At 45.5% G+C, this 20,677-nt stretch overlaps 1 protein-coding gene across 1 annotated transcript in view; it reads right to left on the bottom strand.

Moving 5' to 3' along the window:
* Window positions 1-20,677, bottom strand: part of LOC138756863 (uncharacterized) — an 82,606-nt gene that overhangs the window by 37,711 nt on the left and 24,218 nt on the right. Inside the window, exons 6-16 of the mRNA XM_069923257.1 lie at window positions 19,618-20,134; window positions 19,256-19,287; window positions 18,091-18,198; window positions 17,251-17,266; window positions 16,578-16,622; window positions 14,599-14,738; window positions 11,375-11,512; window positions 9,534-9,653; window positions 9,242-9,398; window positions 8,299-8,451; window positions 1,103-1,805 (exon numbers count right to left, since the gene is read on the bottom strand). Coding sequence (XP_069779358.1) covers window positions 1,103-1,805; window positions 8,299-8,451; window positions 9,242-9,398; window positions 9,534-9,653; window positions 11,375-11,512; window positions 14,599-14,738; window positions 16,578-16,622; window positions 17,251-17,266; window positions 18,091-18,198; window positions 19,256-19,287; window positions 19,618-20,134 — 2,129 coding nt within the window. The remainder of the gene's footprint in view (window positions 1-1,102; window positions 1,806-8,298; window positions 8,452-9,241; window positions 9,399-9,533; window positions 9,654-11,374; window positions 11,513-14,598; window positions 14,739-16,577; window positions 16,623-17,250; window positions 17,267-18,090; window positions 18,199-19,255; window positions 19,288-19,617; window positions 20,135-20,677) is intronic.

Below are 20,677 nucleotides of genomic sequence, written 5' to 3'. Positions count from 1 at the left end.
CATTCTCCGAACAGACAGATTTGCATTAAATTCTCTTTCTGCTAGAATTTAAAGTCTCATATAAATATTTCTCAGAATCAAAGGATATCCTTCTGGAACAGAGATGATGTGGTTTCTCAAGCCAGAGGCTGGTGAATCTGTGGAATTCATTGCCATAGATGGCTGTGGAGGCCAGGCCATCGGGGAGGTTGATAAGAACATAGAACATTACAGTTCAGCACATGCCCTTCAGTCTGACTCCTGGAAACTTACTCCACAACGATCATACCCTTCCCAACCACGTAGCCATAACCCATATTTTTCTAGATTCATTTGCCTCAGAGTCTTTCAAAGATGAAGGCCAAAGGTCAGGGAGAGGATATGAAAATGAGCTCAAACACATAAACCATGATTCGAATGACAGAGTAAACGATGGGCTGAATGGCCTATCTCTGCTTCTATCTCCATAAAACATAGGACCAGAAATAGGTAATTCAGCCCATCAAGACTGCCCCATCATTTAATCATGAGCTGATCCATTTCCCCACTCGCACCCCCCCCCCCCCGCCCGGCCTTCCCCCCTAACCCTGGCTAATCAAGGACTTGTCAATCACCCTCCAACTGGCAACCTCCCCAGCCATGAAACCATTGAAAATCATTAGCACAGAAACAGGCCCTTTCATCCCTTCTAGTCTGTGCTGAACCTTTTTTCTGCCTAGTCCCACCGACCTGCACCCGCCCTCCATACCCCTCCATCCATGTGCCTGTCCAAATTCTTCTTGAATATGAAAATTGAGCCCGGATTCACCACTTCAGCTTGTTCCACATCACCACTGCTCTGTGTGTGAAAAAGTTGCCCCCAAACCTTTCCCCTTTCACTCTTAACCCATGACCTCTGGTTTGTATCTCACCTACCCTCAGTGGAAAAAGCTGACTAACCAGTTCCTTCATAATCTCCCACCTTGATTTGTCTTGTCACCGTGGTGCCCCTCTCCTCTTTTTACGCTTTAATCCTAAGAGACCGTCCCGAACCCAAGCAGCATTATCAGCTCTGTGAGTCCCTTCAACCTCCCTCTATTGGCTCCTTGCCCACCCTGAACGCAGAGCATGTTAGAATTTATACCTTTAATTCGCTTACTTCTTCCTCCAATGACACAGTGTTGTGTTGTCGGTGCTCGCTGATGGCACACAGACAGCAGACACACCTCTGGTCAGTCCTGCAGAACAATTCCAGGGGTTTTCGATGTTCCGGACACTTCCTGTCCTCAATGTCCTTGATGGGATCGATGAGCTGGTGGTCCTTGAAGACAGGGTTGATGCTGTGGGGCTGGAGATGGACCTGGCAGTACGAAGCCAAGCAAACCACACACGACTTGACAGCTTGCAGCTTCTGGTCAGTGCAAAAGTCGCAGGGGATGCCCTGGGCAGGAGCGGCATCCTTCTCAGCAGAGGGGACCTCGCAGTTGGTGAAGTCCTCCACAATCTCACAGAGGATGGTGTTCCTGGACAGGGCGGGCCTGGAATTAAACGTCTCCCGGCACTGGGGGCACCTGAAGATCTCTGAACTCCCGTCCTGATGCCAGCACTTCCCAATACAATCCATGCAGAAGTTGTGGCCACAGGGAATAGTGGCAGGAGACTTGAGGAGGTCCAAGCAGATGGCGCAGCACAGCTTGGCTTCGGAAATGGAGACTTGAGACACGGCCATTCCACACGGGAGGGCAATCAGAGAAACCGAAACGAGCCTCACTTGTCTGGGCAGGCAGAGGAATAACAGGGAGGGTGTGAGAGCAGTCCGAGAAGGTCCGCTAATGATCCATGAAGCTCTGACTCAAAACCAGTCACGGAGATCTTATGACATTTACTCAAAATCTCTTGCAATACTGAAAGCTTTAGTTTTATTTTCAGATTTAAATCTGTCCAAAATTGTTGTTACGACACGACTGGGGAGCCCCACCCATACTTATCCAGTTACGGAAGCCAGATACCAACATTCCTTTAGGTTCTATTGGAACGACATCTGTGCGTGTCTGTTATCCCAGCAGTAACAGCTTAAAGGGGCATTGACACAGCCATGTCACAGTTCCTTCCACACTCTCTCAACACACACTCACTCACACACTCATATGCACAGACACACACACACTCCTCTGCGCACACACACACAGACATACACTCACATGCACATTAACATACACACACAGACACACTCAGATACACACACGAATGTACACACACATGCCCACATGCACACACTCACATGCATGCACACACACCCACAGACACAAACTTACACAAGCACATTCATGTACACATATGCATAGACACACACATTTACACATGCACATACATACACATGAACAGGCACACACACACATGCACACACACATACATATGCAGACACACTCATATGTACACGTGTACGCGCGCACACATGCAGGGGCGCGTGTGTGTGCATGTGCAAGTTCAAGTTTATTATGATCTGACTGTTCATATACAACTGATGAAACAGTGTCTCTCTGGACCACACTGCAGACACAATACACATTTCTCATGCTGTACATAATAATCAGATACATACAGAAAATATAATAGGCAAACCATTTAGAACCAAGATGAGGAGGAATTTCTTTCCCCAGAGGGTGGTGAATCTGTGGAATTCATTGCCACAGAGGGCAGTAGAGGCAGGTTCATTGAATATATTTAAGAGGGAATTAGATATATTTTTTCAGTATAAGGGAATTCGGGGTTACAGAGAGAAGGCGGGGACGGGGTACTGAACTTTAAGATCAGCCATGATCTCATTGAATGGCGGAGCAGGCTCGAAGATTCAGGAATAATTCACTCCATTTCTTCCCAAGTTACTTGATATACAGGCTACATATATTTAAAGCAGAAAGGGGGAAACTAATGTTATAAAATTAATTCAACTCATACAACACAGAATATTTTAACCCTCCCCTCCCTCACACCTATAACCCTCCATTTTTCTTGTATCCCCTAGATGGGTATCTCGGGGTCTTTTGAATGCCCCTATTGTACCAGCCTCCACCACCACCCCCTGACAATGCATCTGCCCTCTCTGTGTAAAAAGACTTACTTCTGACGTCTCCCCTAAACTTCCGTCCCCTCACATTTAACAGGTGCCCTCTGGTGTTTCTACTGTGGCCCCAGGAGAAAGGGGCTGGCTGTCCACCCTATCAAAACCTGTCATAATTAAGGTACCTCTCATCTATCATCGCTCTGAGAAGTTTGGTTGGGATTTACCACATACTCACTCTTTGAAACTAGGGGATTGCAGACACCAGGCATATAACCATATAACCACATAACCACTTACAGCACAGAACAGGCCAGTTCGGCCCTACTAGTCCATGCCGTAACAAATCCCCACCCTCCTAGTCCCACTGACCAGCACCCGGTCCATACCCCTCCAGTCCTCTCCTATCCATGTAACTATCCAGTCTTTCCTTAAATGTAACCAATGATCCCGTCTCGACCACGTCTGTCGGAAGCTCATTCCACATCCCTACCACCCATTGACTAAAGAAATTTCCCCTCATGTTCCCCTTATAATTTTCCCCCTTCAATCTTAAACCATTCCCTCTAGTTTGAATCTCCCCCACTCTTAATTGAAAAAGCCTATCCACGTTTACTCTGTCTGTCCCTTTTAAAATCTTAAACACCTCTATCAAGTCCCCTCTCAATCTTCTACACTCCAGAGAAAAAAGCCCCAGTCTGCACAACCTTTCCTTGTAACTCAAACCTTGAAATCCTGTCAACATTCTCGTGAACCTTCTCTGCACTCTCTCTATTTTGTTTATATCTTTCCTATAATTTGGTGACCAAAACTGTACACAGTACTCCAAATTTGGCCTCACCAATGCCTTGTACAATTTCATCATAACCTCCCTACTCTTGAATTCAATACTCCAATTTATGAAGGCCAACATTCCAAATGCCTTCTTCACCACACCATCTACCTGAGTATCAGCCTTGAGGGTACTATTTACAACTCCTAAATCCCTTTGTTGCTCTGCACATCTCAATAGCCTACCATTTAATGCATATGACCTATTTAGATTTGCCTTTCCAAAATGTAACACCTCACACTTATCTGTATTAAATTCCATCAGCCATTTCTCAGCATTAATATATCCGAATGATGACAGAGAACTGGCTGCCAATTAACACCATTTAAACAGGACAAGGAATTAAACACAGGTGTCCACATTGATCTTCACCATATAGATCTCGTAATCAATACAAATTAGCGATCGGAAGGGACAAAAAAATTCGGAAAAATTACAATCACTGAGGAGCGAATTGTCATAGTGATAAACTAATAATCTTCAGTCTGGAAGTGGCTGAAGTTTTAACTCTCCAAAATTCGCTGGATGAGGAACAGAAAAATGGGAAATATGACTCAAAAAGGAGTTGGGGTGGGGGGAGAATAGGAATTGTTAGCTTCATAATTTTTCAAGTTCAAGGACCTTAAGCAAAGTTCAAATAACTTTGTGGAAGGTAAACCATGTTTGACCATTTATTTGAGTTCTTTGAAAAAGAAATATGTGCCTTGGATAAAGGGGAACAGAAGGCTGGAGTGCACACAAATTTCTAGAGGGCTTTCAACATGCTGCTATGTCAACTGTTCCTGATGAAACTAAATGTTGGTGGTTTCAGAGATAACACTGGTGAGGGTAACAGGAAACGCAGAGTAACAAATACATTGAGGTAGAAGAGTTTAATAAAATTAAGTTAATTTTGAAGATGATATAAATGAAGAATATGGAGAATTTTATAAGAGTTTGAACTTATTTTCTTTTTTTTTTCTTTTTTTTATATAAGAGGAGGGGAAGGGAATAAAAAGTTTATCTGATTGTTTTTCTAAGGGATGTTTTTGTTCTCTCGATGAATTATAAAGGAAACTTGGTATTAATGGAAATTCTGTATTTATGTATTATTAATTATGATTTTTTGTATAACAGATGTGGTTGATATATGATTTTAATATTTGAACTTAGTTTTAAAGTGGATTTCATTTGTTAAACACATGTATTATGTTTGATTTAAATATATGTTTAAGGGTATTATTTTAGTATTGATTTTTTTTGTTGTTAGTAATTTTTTTTGTTGTTAAGTTTTATCCTTTTTGTAAGTGGGTTTTTTTCTATTTTATTTACAACATTGTTAATTAATTCTTCACTCTTTACTTTGGGGGGGAGGGTTGGACTAATTTTAAATTAGACGATTAATATTGTGTTATAATTATTGGGGGGGTTAATTTGTGTAGTTTAATGATGTAGTGGTCTTTGCCCTCGGACAGCTCCAAGAAAAGTGCAGAGAACAAAACAAAGGACTCTACATCACCTTTGTTGACCTCACCAAAGCCTTCGACACCGTGAGCAGGAAAGGGCTTTGGCAAATACTAGAGCGCATCGGATGTCCCCCAAAGTTCCTCAACATGATTATCCAACTGCACGAAAACCAAAAAGGTCGGGTCAGATACAGCAATGAGCTCTCTGAACCCTTCTCCATTAACAATGGCGTGAAGCAAGGCTGTGTTCTTGCACCAACCCTCTTTTCAATCTTCTTCAGCATGATGCTGAACCAAGCCATGAAAGACCTCAACAATGAAGACGCTGTTTACATCCGGTACCGCACGGATGGCAGTCTCTTCAATCTGAGGCGCCTGCAAGCTCACACCAAGACACAAGAGAAACTTGTCCGTGAACTACTCTTTGCAGACGATGCCGCTTTAGTTGCCCATTCAGAGCCAGCTCTTCAGCGCTTGACGTCCTGCTTTGCGGAAACTGCCAAAATGTTTGGCCTGGAAGTCAGCCTGAAGAAAACTGAGGTCCTCCATCAGCCAGCTCCCCACCATGACTACCAGCCCCCCCACATCTCCATCGGGCACACAAAACTCAAAACGGTCAACCAGTTTACCTATCTCGGCTGCACCATTTCATCAGATGCAAGGATCGACAATGAGATAGACAACAGACTCGCCAAGGCAAATAGCGCCTTTGGAAGACTACACAAAAGAGTCTGGAAAAACAACCAACTGAAAAACCTCACAAAGATAAGCGTATACAGAGCCGTTGTCATACCCACACTCCTGTTCATCTCTGAATCATGGGTCCTCTACCGGCATCACCTACGGCTCCTAGAACGCTTCCACCAGCGTTGTCTCCGCTCCATCCTCAACATCCATTGGAGCGCTTTCATCCCTAACGTCGAAGTACTCGAGATGGCAGAGGTCGACAGCATCGATTCCACGCTGCTGAAGATCCAGCTGCGCTGGGTGGGTCACGTCTCCAGAATGGAGGACCATCGCCTTCCCAAGATCGTGTTATATGGCGAGCTCTCCACTGGCCATCATGACAGAGGTGCACCAAAGAAAAGGTACAAGGACTGCCTAAAGAAATCTCTTGGTGCCTGCCACATTGACCACCACCAGTGGGCTGATATCGCCTCAAACCATGCATCTTGGCGCCTCACAGTTTGGCGGGCAGCAACCTCCTTTGAAGAAGACCGCAGAGCCCACCTCACTGACAAAAGGCAAAGGAGGAAAAACCCAACACCCAACCCCAACCAACCAATTTTCCCCTGCAGCCACTGCAACCGTGTCTGCCTGTCCCACATCGGACTTGTCAGCCACAAACGAGCCTGCAGCTGACGTGGACTTTTTACCCCCTCCATAAATCTTCGTCCGCGAAGCCAAGCCAAAGATTCTATTTTTTATTATTTCTTTACATGTAATTTTTATTTTATTCATGTCATAAAATTTTAAATAAAGTTTTTAAAAAAAGGAAACGCAGAGTGGACATAAATCCTAGCTGGATGCATCACTGAGTGTGCTGACCATAGAACATTATAGCACAGTAACCAGCCCCTTCGGCCCTTCTAGTCTGCGCCAAACTATTTTTCTGCCTTGTCTCACTAACCTGCACCCAGTCCATGTCCCTCCACACCCCTCCCATCCATGCACCTGACCAAATTCTTCTAAAATGTTAAAATTGAGCCCCCATTCACCATCTCAGTTGGCAGCTTGTTCCACACTCCCACCACTCTCTTGGTGAAGAAGTTCCCCCTAAACTTTTCCCCTTTCACCCTTAACCCATGTCCTCTGGTTTGCATCTCAGCCACCCTCAGTGGAAGAAGCCAACCTACATTTACTCTGTCTATCCCACTCCTATCTGCCAAAGGGATCAGCGCAGGAGTCCCAACTTTCTAAAACTCGTGTTTATGATCTGAATAAAGTCACAATTGCGAAGTTTACGGTGGCACAAGAATAGGTAAGGAGGCCAAGAGGGATCGAGATGGGTGGGCTGAATGGGTAAATTGAGATAAGATGAGAGCTAATGAAATTGTCCATAGCATCAGAGAGAATATAATCTCCATGATGAAAGAGATTCGAGCTCTGATGTGCAGAGGGTCAGGGTATCCTGATTATTGACTCACAAAAGACTAGTAGCAGACACAGTAACAATTAGGAATGCTACCAGAAAGTTATTATTTATTGAAAGGGGAACGGAATATAAAAGAGCGGAGATAATATGGAGAATTGGGGAGACCATAGTTTGGAGTTTTGTGTACAGAGGTGGTCTCCTTATTTAAGGAAAGACGTAAAACAGTGGTTCTCAAACTTTTTCCTTCCACTCACATCCCACCTTAAGCAATCCCTTACTAATCACAGAGCACCGATGGCATCGGGATTACTTAAAGTGGGATGCAAGTGAGAAGAAAAAAGGTTGAGGAACACTGATGAATTGGAAGCAGTTCAGTGGGAGTTTTCCAAGTTCAAAAAGTGAAAAGGACAAGTTTGTCTTCATGAAAAATGTTTGGAGATGCTGGCCAGAGTTTGGAACAGAATTGGTAACAGATTGAAACAATTACAATTGTGAGGGGCTGTGTCAAGGTGGACAATTGTTCCCTCTTGTGGAAGGGAAAGGGCTTGTCCATTTAAGAAAGATGCGAGGTGATTTTTTTTTAATCTGAGCAAGTGTGACTTTTGAACTCTCTTGAAAGGGCAGTCGGTGAAAGCAGGGACTGAATATTTTTAGAGTTGTAGTAGATTGGTTTCTGATAAGAAGATAGCTTAAAGGTCAAATTCAAGATTATTTTCCTATTCACCTGGGCAAAGTGAAAAGGTTATTTATTCAATAGAACAGCAATACTACTGCTGCGTGCCCACAGTAGACAAGCAAGAACACGTCGTGAAAGAGCGCAAGATTAATTAGTACACAGCAAGGGCCGTGTGGCACATTCATTCAGGGAAGAAACTGTCCTTGCACCTGAGGATGTATGATATCCCACTCTTGCACCTTCTTCCTCGTGGAGAGAAGAGTGTGTTCCAGAGCGGGATGAGGGTTGGCTGCTTTTTTGAAGCAGTGGGACATGTACATGGAGTTGAAACAGGGCAGCAAAGTTTGTGAAATGTACTGAGCTGGAATGTTTTCACTGGTGCGTCTGCAGAAGTTGTTGAGGGATGAGGGGGATCTGATGAACGTCTTCAGCCATGAATACTCCATGGGAATGTGAAATTTACAATCAAGCCAGCCAGGATCTTAATATTTATAATCTTAATACAACTGCAGCATGTAAATGGACCAGTTTAAAACTTGTTTATTCTCAGCCCTTCTCCATAACTATCTTAAATCTCATTCAAACACAGTCACTGCCTCAAACCCAGAGCTGTTTCCAAAGAACCATGGAAATCTACGGCACAGAATCAGGCTGTTCAGCCCATCTAGTCTGTGCTGAACTATTCTGCCTAGCCCAATAACTTGCACCAGGAACCCTCCATATCCTGAGTCATCCAAATTTTTCTTAAATGTCAAGACTGAACTGCATTCACCACTTCTGATGGCAGACAGCTTGTTCCACATTCTCATCACTCTCTGTGTGAAGAAATTCCCCCGAATGTTCCCTTTACAGTTTTCCCCTTTTGCAAATGAACCCATGTCCTCGAGTTTTTCTCTCTCCTGACCTCATTTACACTCTACACTCATCATAATAGCGGAACAGTTGGCATAGCCATTAGTGCACCAGCGATCGGGACCGCGATTCCAATCCCGCGCTGTCCGTAAGGAGTTTGTACATTATTCCTGTGTCTGCGTGGGTTTTCCCCAGGGTCTCCGGTTTCCTCCCACCATTCAAAACGTTCTAGGAGTTGTAGGTCAATTGGGTGTAATTGGGCAGCATGGGCGGCATGAGTCTGTTACCGTGCTGTAGGTCTAAATATAATTAAATTTCCCACCTGATCCAGGCTGAGTTTGCGACATACTGGCTAAAAGTATCCTCATCACTGAATTGCTGTTGCTTCACTTGGAAGAACAGTTTGGGACATCGAATGGTGGTGAGGGAGGAGGTGTTGATGCACGTGTAGCACTTCCCGGGACATTTCACTTGTGAATCTTCAGGGGTCATATAGTGCATCCTGTGGACCCAATGTGTCCTCTACAACGGAGAGACTGGACACAGACTGGGAGATCGCTTCCTTGAGTACCTATAGATTAGATTAGATTCAAATTTATTGTCAGGGTACATACATGACATCGCGTACAACCCTGAGATTCTTTGCTCTATCCGCTGCAATAACGGGGAGCTCCCAGTGGCAAACAATTCTGAACCCATTACCACACCATCATGTCTGTCTATGGCCTCATGCACTGCCAGACCGAGGCCAGCAGCAAACAGGATTCCACCTGGGGGATTCTCCAACCAGTTGTATTCCTCCAACTTCCCGGCCCCTTCCTTCTCCATTCAGGCCCCTCCCCCATTCTTTTCTCCAGATTCTTTTCTCCTGCCCCACCACCCATATCCCCCTCTTGCCTGTATCCTCCACCCACCTTTTCATTCAGGCACTTGCCTGGTTTCTATTCACACCTTGACAAAGGGCTCAGGCCTGCCACAGATGTTGCACGACCTGCTGTGTTTCTCCAGCTCCCTTGCACTACAGTCACAGTCTGCAGACTTCCCTGTTATAGACTTTGTAGGTTGCCTTGGGATTACAGCTATTGATGGGATGATTCAAGGGCAGTTTTTTGGAGCCACAGCATAGTCAAAGCCTTGTTTTCTCACATAACAAATATTTGTTTTAAATTTTTTTTATTTTTCACACTATGAACCATATTGACCAAAATACACATAAACATTTCCCTCTTGATTATACACAGTGTCAATTTCTCCCCTTTTACCCCCTCCCTTCCCTCCCTCCTTCCCGCCCCCCACTAGATGACACAATTTTCTTGTTTATTTTCATTATGTGATTACATTGTTTAATGTATGGTATATGTTGAACATAACATAAATATTTGAAGTGTGGAAGAAACCAAAACTTGACTGCTTCCCAGGGAAGGGGACCCATAAACTTTGAGCAGAATCTTGGGGTGGTGGGGAGGGGGGCATCATCGAAGGTGTAAGGCTGATCAATGATCCTGCAAGCACAGAATGATCCCTTTGAAGAGCATGGGCCTAGAGATCCACTGCTCTGATTTCCCAGAAGGGTCAACTCAAGTTGCAAGCTCCCACAGACATGGCCCAGAGTGACAGATGAAATGTCAATTCTGCACCAATAACCTCATGTCCTGGGCACTTCAATATTTCCCTGACCAATGCAGAAAATTGCACCGTCTACTTTATCATAAGAGCATGAAAACATTTGAAACATACCAGGGGTGTAGGTTAATTGGATGTAATTGGGCGGCACGGGCTCTTGGGTCGATGTGGCCTGTTACCGTGCTGTATGTCTAAGTTTAATTTTTTTTAAATTAAATTCTGATCAAATATTACTTTATTAGAACAGCTGTGGATGAGTGTATCCCACCAAATAGTTTTCCACAATCAGAAGCCCTGGATGAACAATGCAATCCAGAACCTGGTGAGAGCAAGATCACAGGGATTTAGGTAAAACACGAGTCTACAGACTCCGTGGATGAAGTAAAGACACAAAATGCTGGAGAAACTCAGCAGGTCCAACAGTGTCCTTTATACAGCAGAACCAGCCCTTCAGGCTTGAGCCCTTCATCAAGGTGTGGAAAAATGCTGGAAGGCATCTGAATAAAAAGGTAAAGTGGGGGAGGGGTGGGGGGAGAAGGAAGGAGGTAATAGGTGGAGAAGGGAGGGAGAGCACAGCAGCGAGCAGGGTGGAGGGATGGCAGGGTGGATAAAGAGGGAAGGGGGTGGAGAGCTGAGTGGGGGAAGGGAAGGGGGTGAGAGGAGAACAGGTTTGTAGAAACTGAGAAAGTTGATGTTAATGCCACCTGGCTGGAGGGGGCCCAGATGGAAAATCAGCTCTGGTCATGGGTGGTATTCATGGGATAGTACATGAGGCCATTCCACCCCACCAATCCCCCCAACCAGCACCTTACGCCCACACCTCCTGCCTCACCACAGTCCAGGGCCCCAAACAGACCTTTCACTTGAAGCAACGCTTCATTTGTGTAACCGCATAATTGATTTACTGCATCCAGTGTTCCCTCTGTGGCCTTCTCGAAATCGGAGAGACCAGGCACAGACTGGGAGATCACTGCTCAGCACCTACACACCGTCTGCAATCACAGCAACCTCCCAGTAGCTGACCATTTCAATTCCAGGTCACACTCCTGCGGTCACACGTCTGTGTACTATCCCACCCAGACCACCTGCAGATTGGAGGAACGACACCTGATTTACTGTCTGAGCCCCCTCCAGCCATGAACATTGACTTCTCTGGTTTCTGTGAATCTGCTCGCACCTTTTCTTTCCCCTCCCCCTTTCCAGTTCTCCACTCCCTTCCCACTCCACTCACCCAGCCATCTCTCCTCACCTTGATCATTGCTGTCCCCTCCTCCACCTATCACCTGCCGCCTTAGCCACCCTTCCCCCCACACCTTGTTCGGTTGCCTGCCAGCATTCTCTCACATGCTGATGAAGGGCTCAGGCCCAAAATGTTGGTTCTGTATCATGACCTTTCTACATAAACGACACGGTTTGACCTGCTCAGCTTCTCCAGCATTTTGTGTTTTTATGGTCGACTGGATCAACAGGCTGGACCCTCACGCAGTGAAGATAAAGTGATAAAGCACCACTTGTTCTGGGGTTTCATGAGGCCGGAGGGAGTCATGGGGGAGCCCTCTAGTTACTGATATCCCTCCTTAGGTGCCAGTTGGGTATCAGTGAGCACCCAGAAAGATAGGGAGATAGAATCCCTGCAGCAGGAGTGTTGTGCACAGCAAGAGGCAGGGTAGACTGCCCAAGGGCAAGTGACCAACTCAGAAATTAGTCATGGAGGCAGCTTCCAAGCTGATTGAAATGCAGAAGCTACCAGCAGCTCATTGGCAAGGGGACATGGGTTGTTAGGGAATGGGTACCGATTGTGGGTATCTATGGGGGCACCTGTGAGCACCACTTCACAGGGAGTAGGCAGGTGACTGGTTCCTTGGTGGGCTATTTAGGGTGGTCTTGCTCCTCATAGGACTGGCCACTGGGATGGCAGGCAGTCTGGTAAATCATTAGCCTCCTGGCTTGAGGGATCAGAGTACACAGGGTTCGAGTTTGCAGGGCTGAGGTGGAGTTCAGCGATGTCACCCCCACCACAGAAGATGACCCTTCAAGCTATTCCTCTTCTTGACATGAGGGTCTACGAAATCCTCATCAAAACAGGTTGCTGTGATCCCAGTCATCAGCTCGTTTTACCTGCAGGAGCTTTGTCTCTTATTATACAGACATATAGCAGCTGGACGTTTAATGCATCTTTTGTTATGCACCTTCCAAGACCTCATGAGGTGGGGGCTTTTATTTAAGAACACCAAATTGGCTAACGTTCAGTCCCAACTCCTCGTCCTGGCTATTGGTTCAGGGATACAGCACAACCACTTGGGGCACTCGTTGAAAGAGAAGGCAAGCACAAATGGCATCCTGGTGTCAAACGAGAGCCCAGAAATGTATGTCTGCCCCCTCCCTTACCACAGTGTGAGAGATGGGAAAATTGATCTAAAATTATGAACATGGAAGAAACTAAAGTTCATCAGTTAATGGCTGTAACCAGTACAAACAGGATAAGCTTGGGGCTTAGGATGCAGGAAAGCAGAGTCAGCACGATTAACATAAGAATCTTCTAGTCTTTGTGACAAGACCATAAGACTAAGATAAGGAATGGTAAGGTACAATAGAATGTAGGAAGTTGAGGTAGTCTGGATCAGATAAGGGTCTCCTAGCCCTGGACAGAAGTACCAAGTCATACATTTCTAATTAGCTAACCATACACAGATTTATACATATGAAATTAGCCAACCCTAGATAGAATGAGTCAACTCTGCATATCAAGAGACTGTAGCCCCGAGAATCAGGAAGGTGTGAATAAGGACAATGACATGAAGGGACACCGACAGGATACCCCCCCTGGTTCTCCAAGTATACTGAAATTGCACGTAGGCAGGCAGGATTGCCTAATGCCAAACCTCTCCAGCAGGAGGCAGAAGAATGTAAGGGGGAGGGAATTCCTACATTGAAATCAACTGTATAAAAGTTGGGTGAGCCCCAGTGTCTGTGTGTATTCCCAGGGTAAGGGGAAGCACCCAACTTTGCATTGTTGTAGTAATAAATGTTCTTTGTTCTCAATTTTTGTCTCGAGCAATTTCTTTAAAGGTACTTTAATTTCTAACAACAGGAATAGCACAACGACAGGAATCTGGGCCCAAGTGTGAGGCCAAGGCGCGAGATTTGCAAGCCAAGAGAAGGCTCTGGCACCTTACAGATGACCCTACAGTGCCTGCTTGCAGACAGAGGTGGAAAGGATGATTACATCTGCCAGATAAATTTCTTTCTCGACCCTCCCCTCTGATACAGGGGATCAGCTCTCACTGCACCCTGCCCCATCAGTAACACAGCAACCCTGTTTGGTCAGGATGGGGGTGTGGGGGGGTAAGGGAAGCTGGTCAGGTGTTGTCATCAATCTGTTTGATTTGTATCATTTTTAATTTTTTTTGTTTTTTCCTTATAGATATACAGTATATAGTTATAACATTTATGTAAAACATTCTGTTTATGAACCACTTACTGATTATCTTTGCAGTGATTGCAGAGCGATGGGGCTTCCGAGGGGTGGAATGTATTTTGTGGATTGTGGAAGAGTGACCTCCCTGCCTGTCTGGAAGGTGGTCATGTGTTCTCCCAGTCTGAAACTTATTTGTAAGTCACATTACCTGTCAATCAAGGTTGGATTCCAGCACACCTTGCCATTGGCTAATTTAAACTATCTAAGGTCATTAATGGGCTAGATGCCCAGATCAGAACTGTAGAAAACATCGATGCACAACACATTCTACTCTCTCTTTGCCTCATGGTCCAAATCCTGGACATCGGTCCACACCAGTTCATTACTGTAGATATCACTGGAGGAGTCATGGATAAGGAGTGCACTCTATTTAACTTGAGCCATTGTATAGTGATAGATCAGTGCTTGCAGGGAGCCGCACCCCATTGGGACAGGGAACCAGGAGTGCGTGTGAAAGTCCCTGTCTGTAGGCTGTGTACTTAAGTGTGTGAGCGTGTAGATTATAGGCGGCCACTGGTATTGGAGTTCAACCTGGGTCCGATGTGAATGTCTATATCATTGTTTAAGTAATCAAGTACCGTTTGATGTTCTCCCGTTTGTCTCCCGTATGTTGATTAACAATATGTGTGATTGTAATACTTGTGTCCAGACTCGTCTTTCCGTGAACCTGATACTCTTCCCAACACGACACCTGCACCTGCTCACCTTGCCTTTAATCCTGCCAGGAAGAGACAAACTCTGTACTCTCAGACTCTGTAATTTCACCTTTGTAGGTCCTCCACTTAACTTGCACATCCTTGCCTGAAAACATCTTATCCAATCTGCGCATTCTAGATCCTATCTCATTTCCTCAAAATTGGTCTTTCTCCAGTTTAGAATCTCAACCCGAGGCCGACTTATCCTTCTCCATAATTAACTAGAAACTAATGGCATGATCACTGGACCCAAAAGGTTCCCCTACACATACTTCTGTCACTTCTCCTGTCTCGTTCCCCAATAGGAGATCCAGTGTTGCACTCTCTCTAGTTGGGATCTCTATATATTGGAAAAATTTCTTTTTCTTTGAATATTTTATTTTTGATTTTTATAGACTCAACAAACCATAAACAAATCAATTTGAGAGGAATATATAATATATACAGAGGATGTGTTGATCCCATCCCCTCACTTCCCTCCCCACCTAAACACCAAGTTTCTTTTGCGAAGGTCAACTTAGATAGAGCCAGGAAGCATATAGCAGTTTCATGGAAGTTCAACTCGCAGTTAACCATCTCTTGATGGAACTTGGAAATGCAGAATTCCATTCCCCTAGAGAAGATCACTTAAAATACAAGGAAGAATTATGGCACGTTTGTTAAAATATGGAAACCTTATTATATTAGCACCCAGTTTGATTAATTCCCCCAACTTGCAAAGAAAGTTATATGGACATCATGCACATGTGGTCATGGTGTTTTTTTTTAAATCTTTCCTGAACACATTTGACAAACCCCAGTTTGGGGTCCCAGTCAATATGTGGAAATTTAAAATCCCCTACTCTCACAACCTTTTGTTTCCTGCAGCTGTCTGCTATCTCACTACAGATTTGCTCGTCCAATTCTCACTGACTATCGGACGGTGAGTGTGGTCAGACCTTTCCCGTTCCTCAGCTCCTCAGTAGATGAGCCCTCTGGTCTGTCCTGTCTGAGCACAGCTGTGATATTTTCCCTGACGAGCAACGCCACTCAACGCCCTTTCATCCCCCACATTTTTTCACATTTGAAACAATGGAATGCAGAACATTGAGCTGCCAGTCCTGCCCCTCCTGCAACCAAGTTTCACTAATGGCCACAATGTCTTAATTCCACGTGCCAATCCATGCTCTAAGCTCGTCTGCCTTTCCTACAACACTCCTTGCATTGAAATAGATGGACCTGGGAACATTTCCACCACTACATGTTGACTTCTAACGGTGCATGTAATTTTCACATCATCTTTCCCCTCCTCCACACCTCTCTATCTGCTCTAGCACCCTGGTTCCCCTCCCCTGGAAATCTAGTTTAAACCCATCGGCGCAACACTAGCAAACCTTCCCACAAGGATATTAGTTCCTCTTCAGTTCAGATGCAAACCCTCCCATCAGGACAAGTCCCACCTTCCCTGGACCAGCCCAATGATCCAGAAACCTGAAGCCCTCTCTCCTGTACCAGGTCTTTAGTCACTTGTTGAGCTGCATCATCCTCCTATTTCTAACCCCACCAGCACATGGCGCGGGCAGCAATCCCGAGATCACAACCCTGGAGGTCCTGTCCTTCAACCTAGAGCCTGACTCCTGAACTCTCCTTGCAGGACCTCCTCACCCTTCCTACCCATGTCATTGGTCCTTTTATGCTCACCCTCCCTCCTGAGAATGCCGGGAACTCGATCTATTTCGGACCCTGGCTAGAAGGTAGGAGGAGGGTAGATGGGTGACTGTCAAGAGAGGGAGAAGGAAAGGCACACAGGGCAGGGCACCTCTGTGGCCATTCCCCTCAATAACAAGTATATCATTTTGGATACTGTTGGGGGGATGACTTACCAGGGATAAGCCACGGAGATCAGGTCTCTGGCACGGAATCTGGTCCTGTGTTGAAGAAAAGGGAGAAGAGGTGAGCTGTAGTGATAGGGATTCCATAGTTAGTGGGGCAGGTAAGAGGTTCTGTGGAAGAGGCGGGGTATCCCAGATGGTATGTTGCCTTCCTGGTGATCACTCTTTACAGTGGGGGACCCTGCAAGCCCAAAGGCTAACAGATTGGTGGATTCAAGTACAATGGAAGAAACTAGAACAATCCCTTTCAAGGAATAAAATAGTGGGAAAAAATGATGGGACTACAGGCAGACAGGCTGTGATGACTTAAATCCCAGGCTCTGGAAATTGTCAACATGATAGTGGACCCATGGGTTGGAGATCTTCCAAACTCAGAGGGTAACCATGAATTGGAAAATTGCAAACTGTTCAAGAAAGGGAAACAACAGGCCTCGTGAGCAACAACTGCTTAACATCTGCTGACATGATTAAATTTTAAATTTAGACATACAGCACGGTGACAGGCCCTTTAGTCCCACAAGTGCATGCTGCCTAATTACACCCAAATACCCTCCACCCCAGTATGTTTTTGAATGGTGGGAAAAAACTGGAGCACCCAGAGGAAATGGGGAGAAACTCCTTACAGACAGCGCGGGATTCTAACTCAGCTAACCGCTACGCTAACCGTGCCACGATGGAGTCTAAAATCAAGGACCAAATAGCCAATCATTTAGAGGAATTATAAGTTAACATGATTTGATGAAAGGAAAATGATGTGTAACAAATTTCCCAGTGTTCTTTGAGGCTGAAACAAGCAGAGTCAGTAGAGGGGAACCTTTAGATGAAGTTTATTGACAAGGTACCAGATAGAAGCCTTGGACACAAAACCTTGCGATCTTGGAGTAAGTGTTCTGGCATGGATTTAAAGCTGGTTAGCACAAAAAGGAGAGACAGAATGAATTGGTGTTTTTCAGGCTGGAATATTGTAACTGGCAACGTGCCACAAGAATTTGTTTTTGACTTTCAATTAGAAATGAGTTAGCAGATAACATGATTCAGGGAATTTACCATAAGGTACCCAGGTTTGATGATGGGCATGTTTCAATGTGGACATTTGAATTCCCCAGTGGTGGGGAGTGAAAGGGTGAAAACTTGGCATATCAATATGTAAGATTCAGGATTCAATTTATCGTCATTGCAATATATGAGTGTCAAATCACACAAAACTGCTTTTGCCTGCTGTTCGAAAGGCAGATTCTCCGTCAGCAGGAATTCCCTGAAGCGCCTCCTTCACTCAGAGAAAGAGAAGCAAAAGAGAGGGGGATGATGGTTTTGAAACACAAGATCCTGAGAGAGCATGAAGGCAGGAGTTGAAATATTTCCACTGGTGGGGCATCCTGAACAAGGGGACATATTTAAATGGTTGGTCATTACAGGGGGACATTGTTACATGGATGGTCATTTACATGGGAATCTAGTCACATGGGTGGTCATTACAAGAGGGAGTTACACAGGTGGTCATTACAGGGGACCTGGTTACATGGGTGGTCATTTACAACTGAGCTGCACAGGAATTTCTCCTCACAGAGGGCAGCAAAGCTCTGGAATTCTCCACTCCAGAGAGACATGGAGGCTGGATTAATGAAGGTTTTTCATGTGGAGTTAAATGGCGTTTTTAGTGATTGAGAAGCTGTGCGGAATTGGTGCAGAAGAGGATTTGAGGCCAGTGTTGTTCAGCCATGGTCATGTTGACTGGTGGAGTTGGCTTAGGGGCCATGTGGCTTCCTCCTTGACTCATATTCACACTTATTAATAGGCAGGCAGTGAACAAACAGAGCTTAAATTAAAGCACATTTGCTTCACCACTTTCTCTTGAGAATCAAGACAAAAATAATAAATGCTTACTCTGTTCTTCCTTTCCTGGAAGATTTCCAAACATAAAAACTGAATTAACTTACCTCTGCCTTGAGTCAAGTCCACATTTTCAGTGTCGGGGGTTTAAAATCAGGCTAACTCCACATTTGCCTCTGCGTTTACAGGCCGGCAAGTCTTGACAGAGATTAACAAATGAATTGCCTGTTATCGAGTTTCAGTGGTCCAGCTGATGAAGAAGCTCTTTTCCAAACCCTCTTCAGTTCACCCTTAGTCCATTTTATTTATGCAAAAGAAAATACTCAAAACACAAATTCCAGCCGTAAAATTTATTCTTGAAATACAAAGCAATATCTTTAAAAAAAGTCCGTACAATTTGAAGCCCTTCATTTATCTCCGAAAAATTCACTGGATGATGCTCCAATGGTAAATCAATCTCAGGTAAGCCCCAACTTCCAGAAGTGAGGCCCTGGTCGAGGGCTGCGCACAGCATTCGTCCCTTCGTCCAAATAAGATACCACAAAATGAAATTCACGGAGCTAATTCCAGGGATGAGGGCAGTTCTCCAATGAGAACTAATGAAGGTGACTGTGTTTGGAGTTTTGAAAAATGAGAGGTGATTTTATTGAAAGATAAAAGATCTTGAAGGAGAATGTATGGACAGATTTCCACGAGTGGAAGGGGATTGAACATAGGGACATGGAAAAGACGTGCAGAACAAATCATTTTTTAAAAATCAGTTAAAACACAGTAATAGGTCCTTCTGGCCCAAGACCCCATGTCACCCAAGAATGCCCATATGACCAATTAACCTGTACGTCTTGGGAACATGGGAGGAGACCGGGGCACCCTGTGGAAACCAACGCAGGTCACGGGGAGGATATGCAGAGCGCCAGGTTTGAACCTGGGTCGCTGGTGCTGTAAATAGCGTTGCACTGATTCTTACAAAGGCTGGTGAATCTCTGGATTCCTCTTCTGAGGTTTGCAGAAGTTGGATTGTTGAAGAAGGAGGTGTGTCATTGATTGGGGAATTGAGGGCAGTGATGAACTGGCACAGTTCACAGTTCCCACAGTTGGGATGGGACATGATGACAGTAGGGTAGGCAAAGGGCCAGTGGCCTACTCCTACCCCTATTTTTGTGTCCTTCTGAATCTCTCTCCCCTGTGCCACCACCTTCACTGGAGCTGGCAAAGGGTGGCAATGACATCCTCGCCCACCCACACAGCAGGGTAGAGGGGCTGGGTGAAGACGGAGTGGAAAGTGTGGATCAGATTCATGGTATTGGTGATGCCGTAGAAGGCCAGGGTCCCTGCAGCGCAATCCAGGTACACTCCGACACGCTCGTATTCTGCAGACGGCAGTTTCACCTCCTGGTCGGCGTGCCAGGCTGAAAAGCTCTTGCTGAAGAGCTGCACACACCAGGAGACGCTGTTCCGGCCGATCAGGGCGGACGGGCCGCGCCTGTTGATCTTGCCATACGCGACTCCGAGGTAGGCCCACTGGCTGCTGAACTGCAACTCCCAGTAGTGCTGGCCCACCTCAAAGCTCTCGCAGCACAGCACCTGCCACTCCTTCTCAAACCGCTCCTTGTGCACTGGGTACTTCTGGGCTGCTCGGTGGGAGACCCTGCGGCCGTCTTTGGACAGAGTGAGGTATCGGTGGGCGGTGTTTGGATTGAAACTCAGTTGCCGGAAATCTGCAGAGACAGCCAAAACATAGGGACAACACCAACACAGAAAACACCGAGGCTGCAGCCCTGAGCAAAGTGTGAGGAGCCAGAGGGTCTCAGTGGGTCAGGCCCTCCCTCTCGCCACCCCCCTTCCCTGCTTGATATCACCCCTAACTCTTTGTTTGTGGCACAAACTTCTGTAACACCCAGCAAAATACAAACTGCTGGAGGAACTCAGCATCCAAGGAGGGTGACGATGCTGCGTTACAGCTATAATCCCCATGCTAAATAAACAGCAACTTCGCCCTTACAATTAGGGATTCGTTGTCCTGCTAAGTAAGCTGCAGTGACCATCTTGACCCATCAAGAGTGACACTTAGCCAATGAACATAGAACAGTAGAGCATAGGAACAGGCCCTTTGGCCCACATGCCTGTGCTGAACATGCTGTTCAAATTAACCTCAAACTGCAGCTTTCATTCCCTTGTGTGTCGATCTAGAAGCCATTTCAACTCCACTTCCACCACTGCCCATGATGGCCTGTTCCAGGCACCCTCCAATCCATTTAACA

Source organism: Narcine bancroftii, chromosome 3, assembly GCF_036971445.1.
Source record: "Narcine bancroftii isolate sNarBan1 chromosome 3, sNarBan1.hap1, whole genome shotgun sequence".
Lineage (NCBI taxonomy): Eukaryota > Metazoa > Chordata > Chondrichthyes > Torpediniformes > Narcinidae > Narcine > Narcine bancroftii.
The sequence above is the reverse complement of the archived record's forward strand: the minus strand, read 5'-3'. Positions and strand labels throughout refer to the sequence as shown.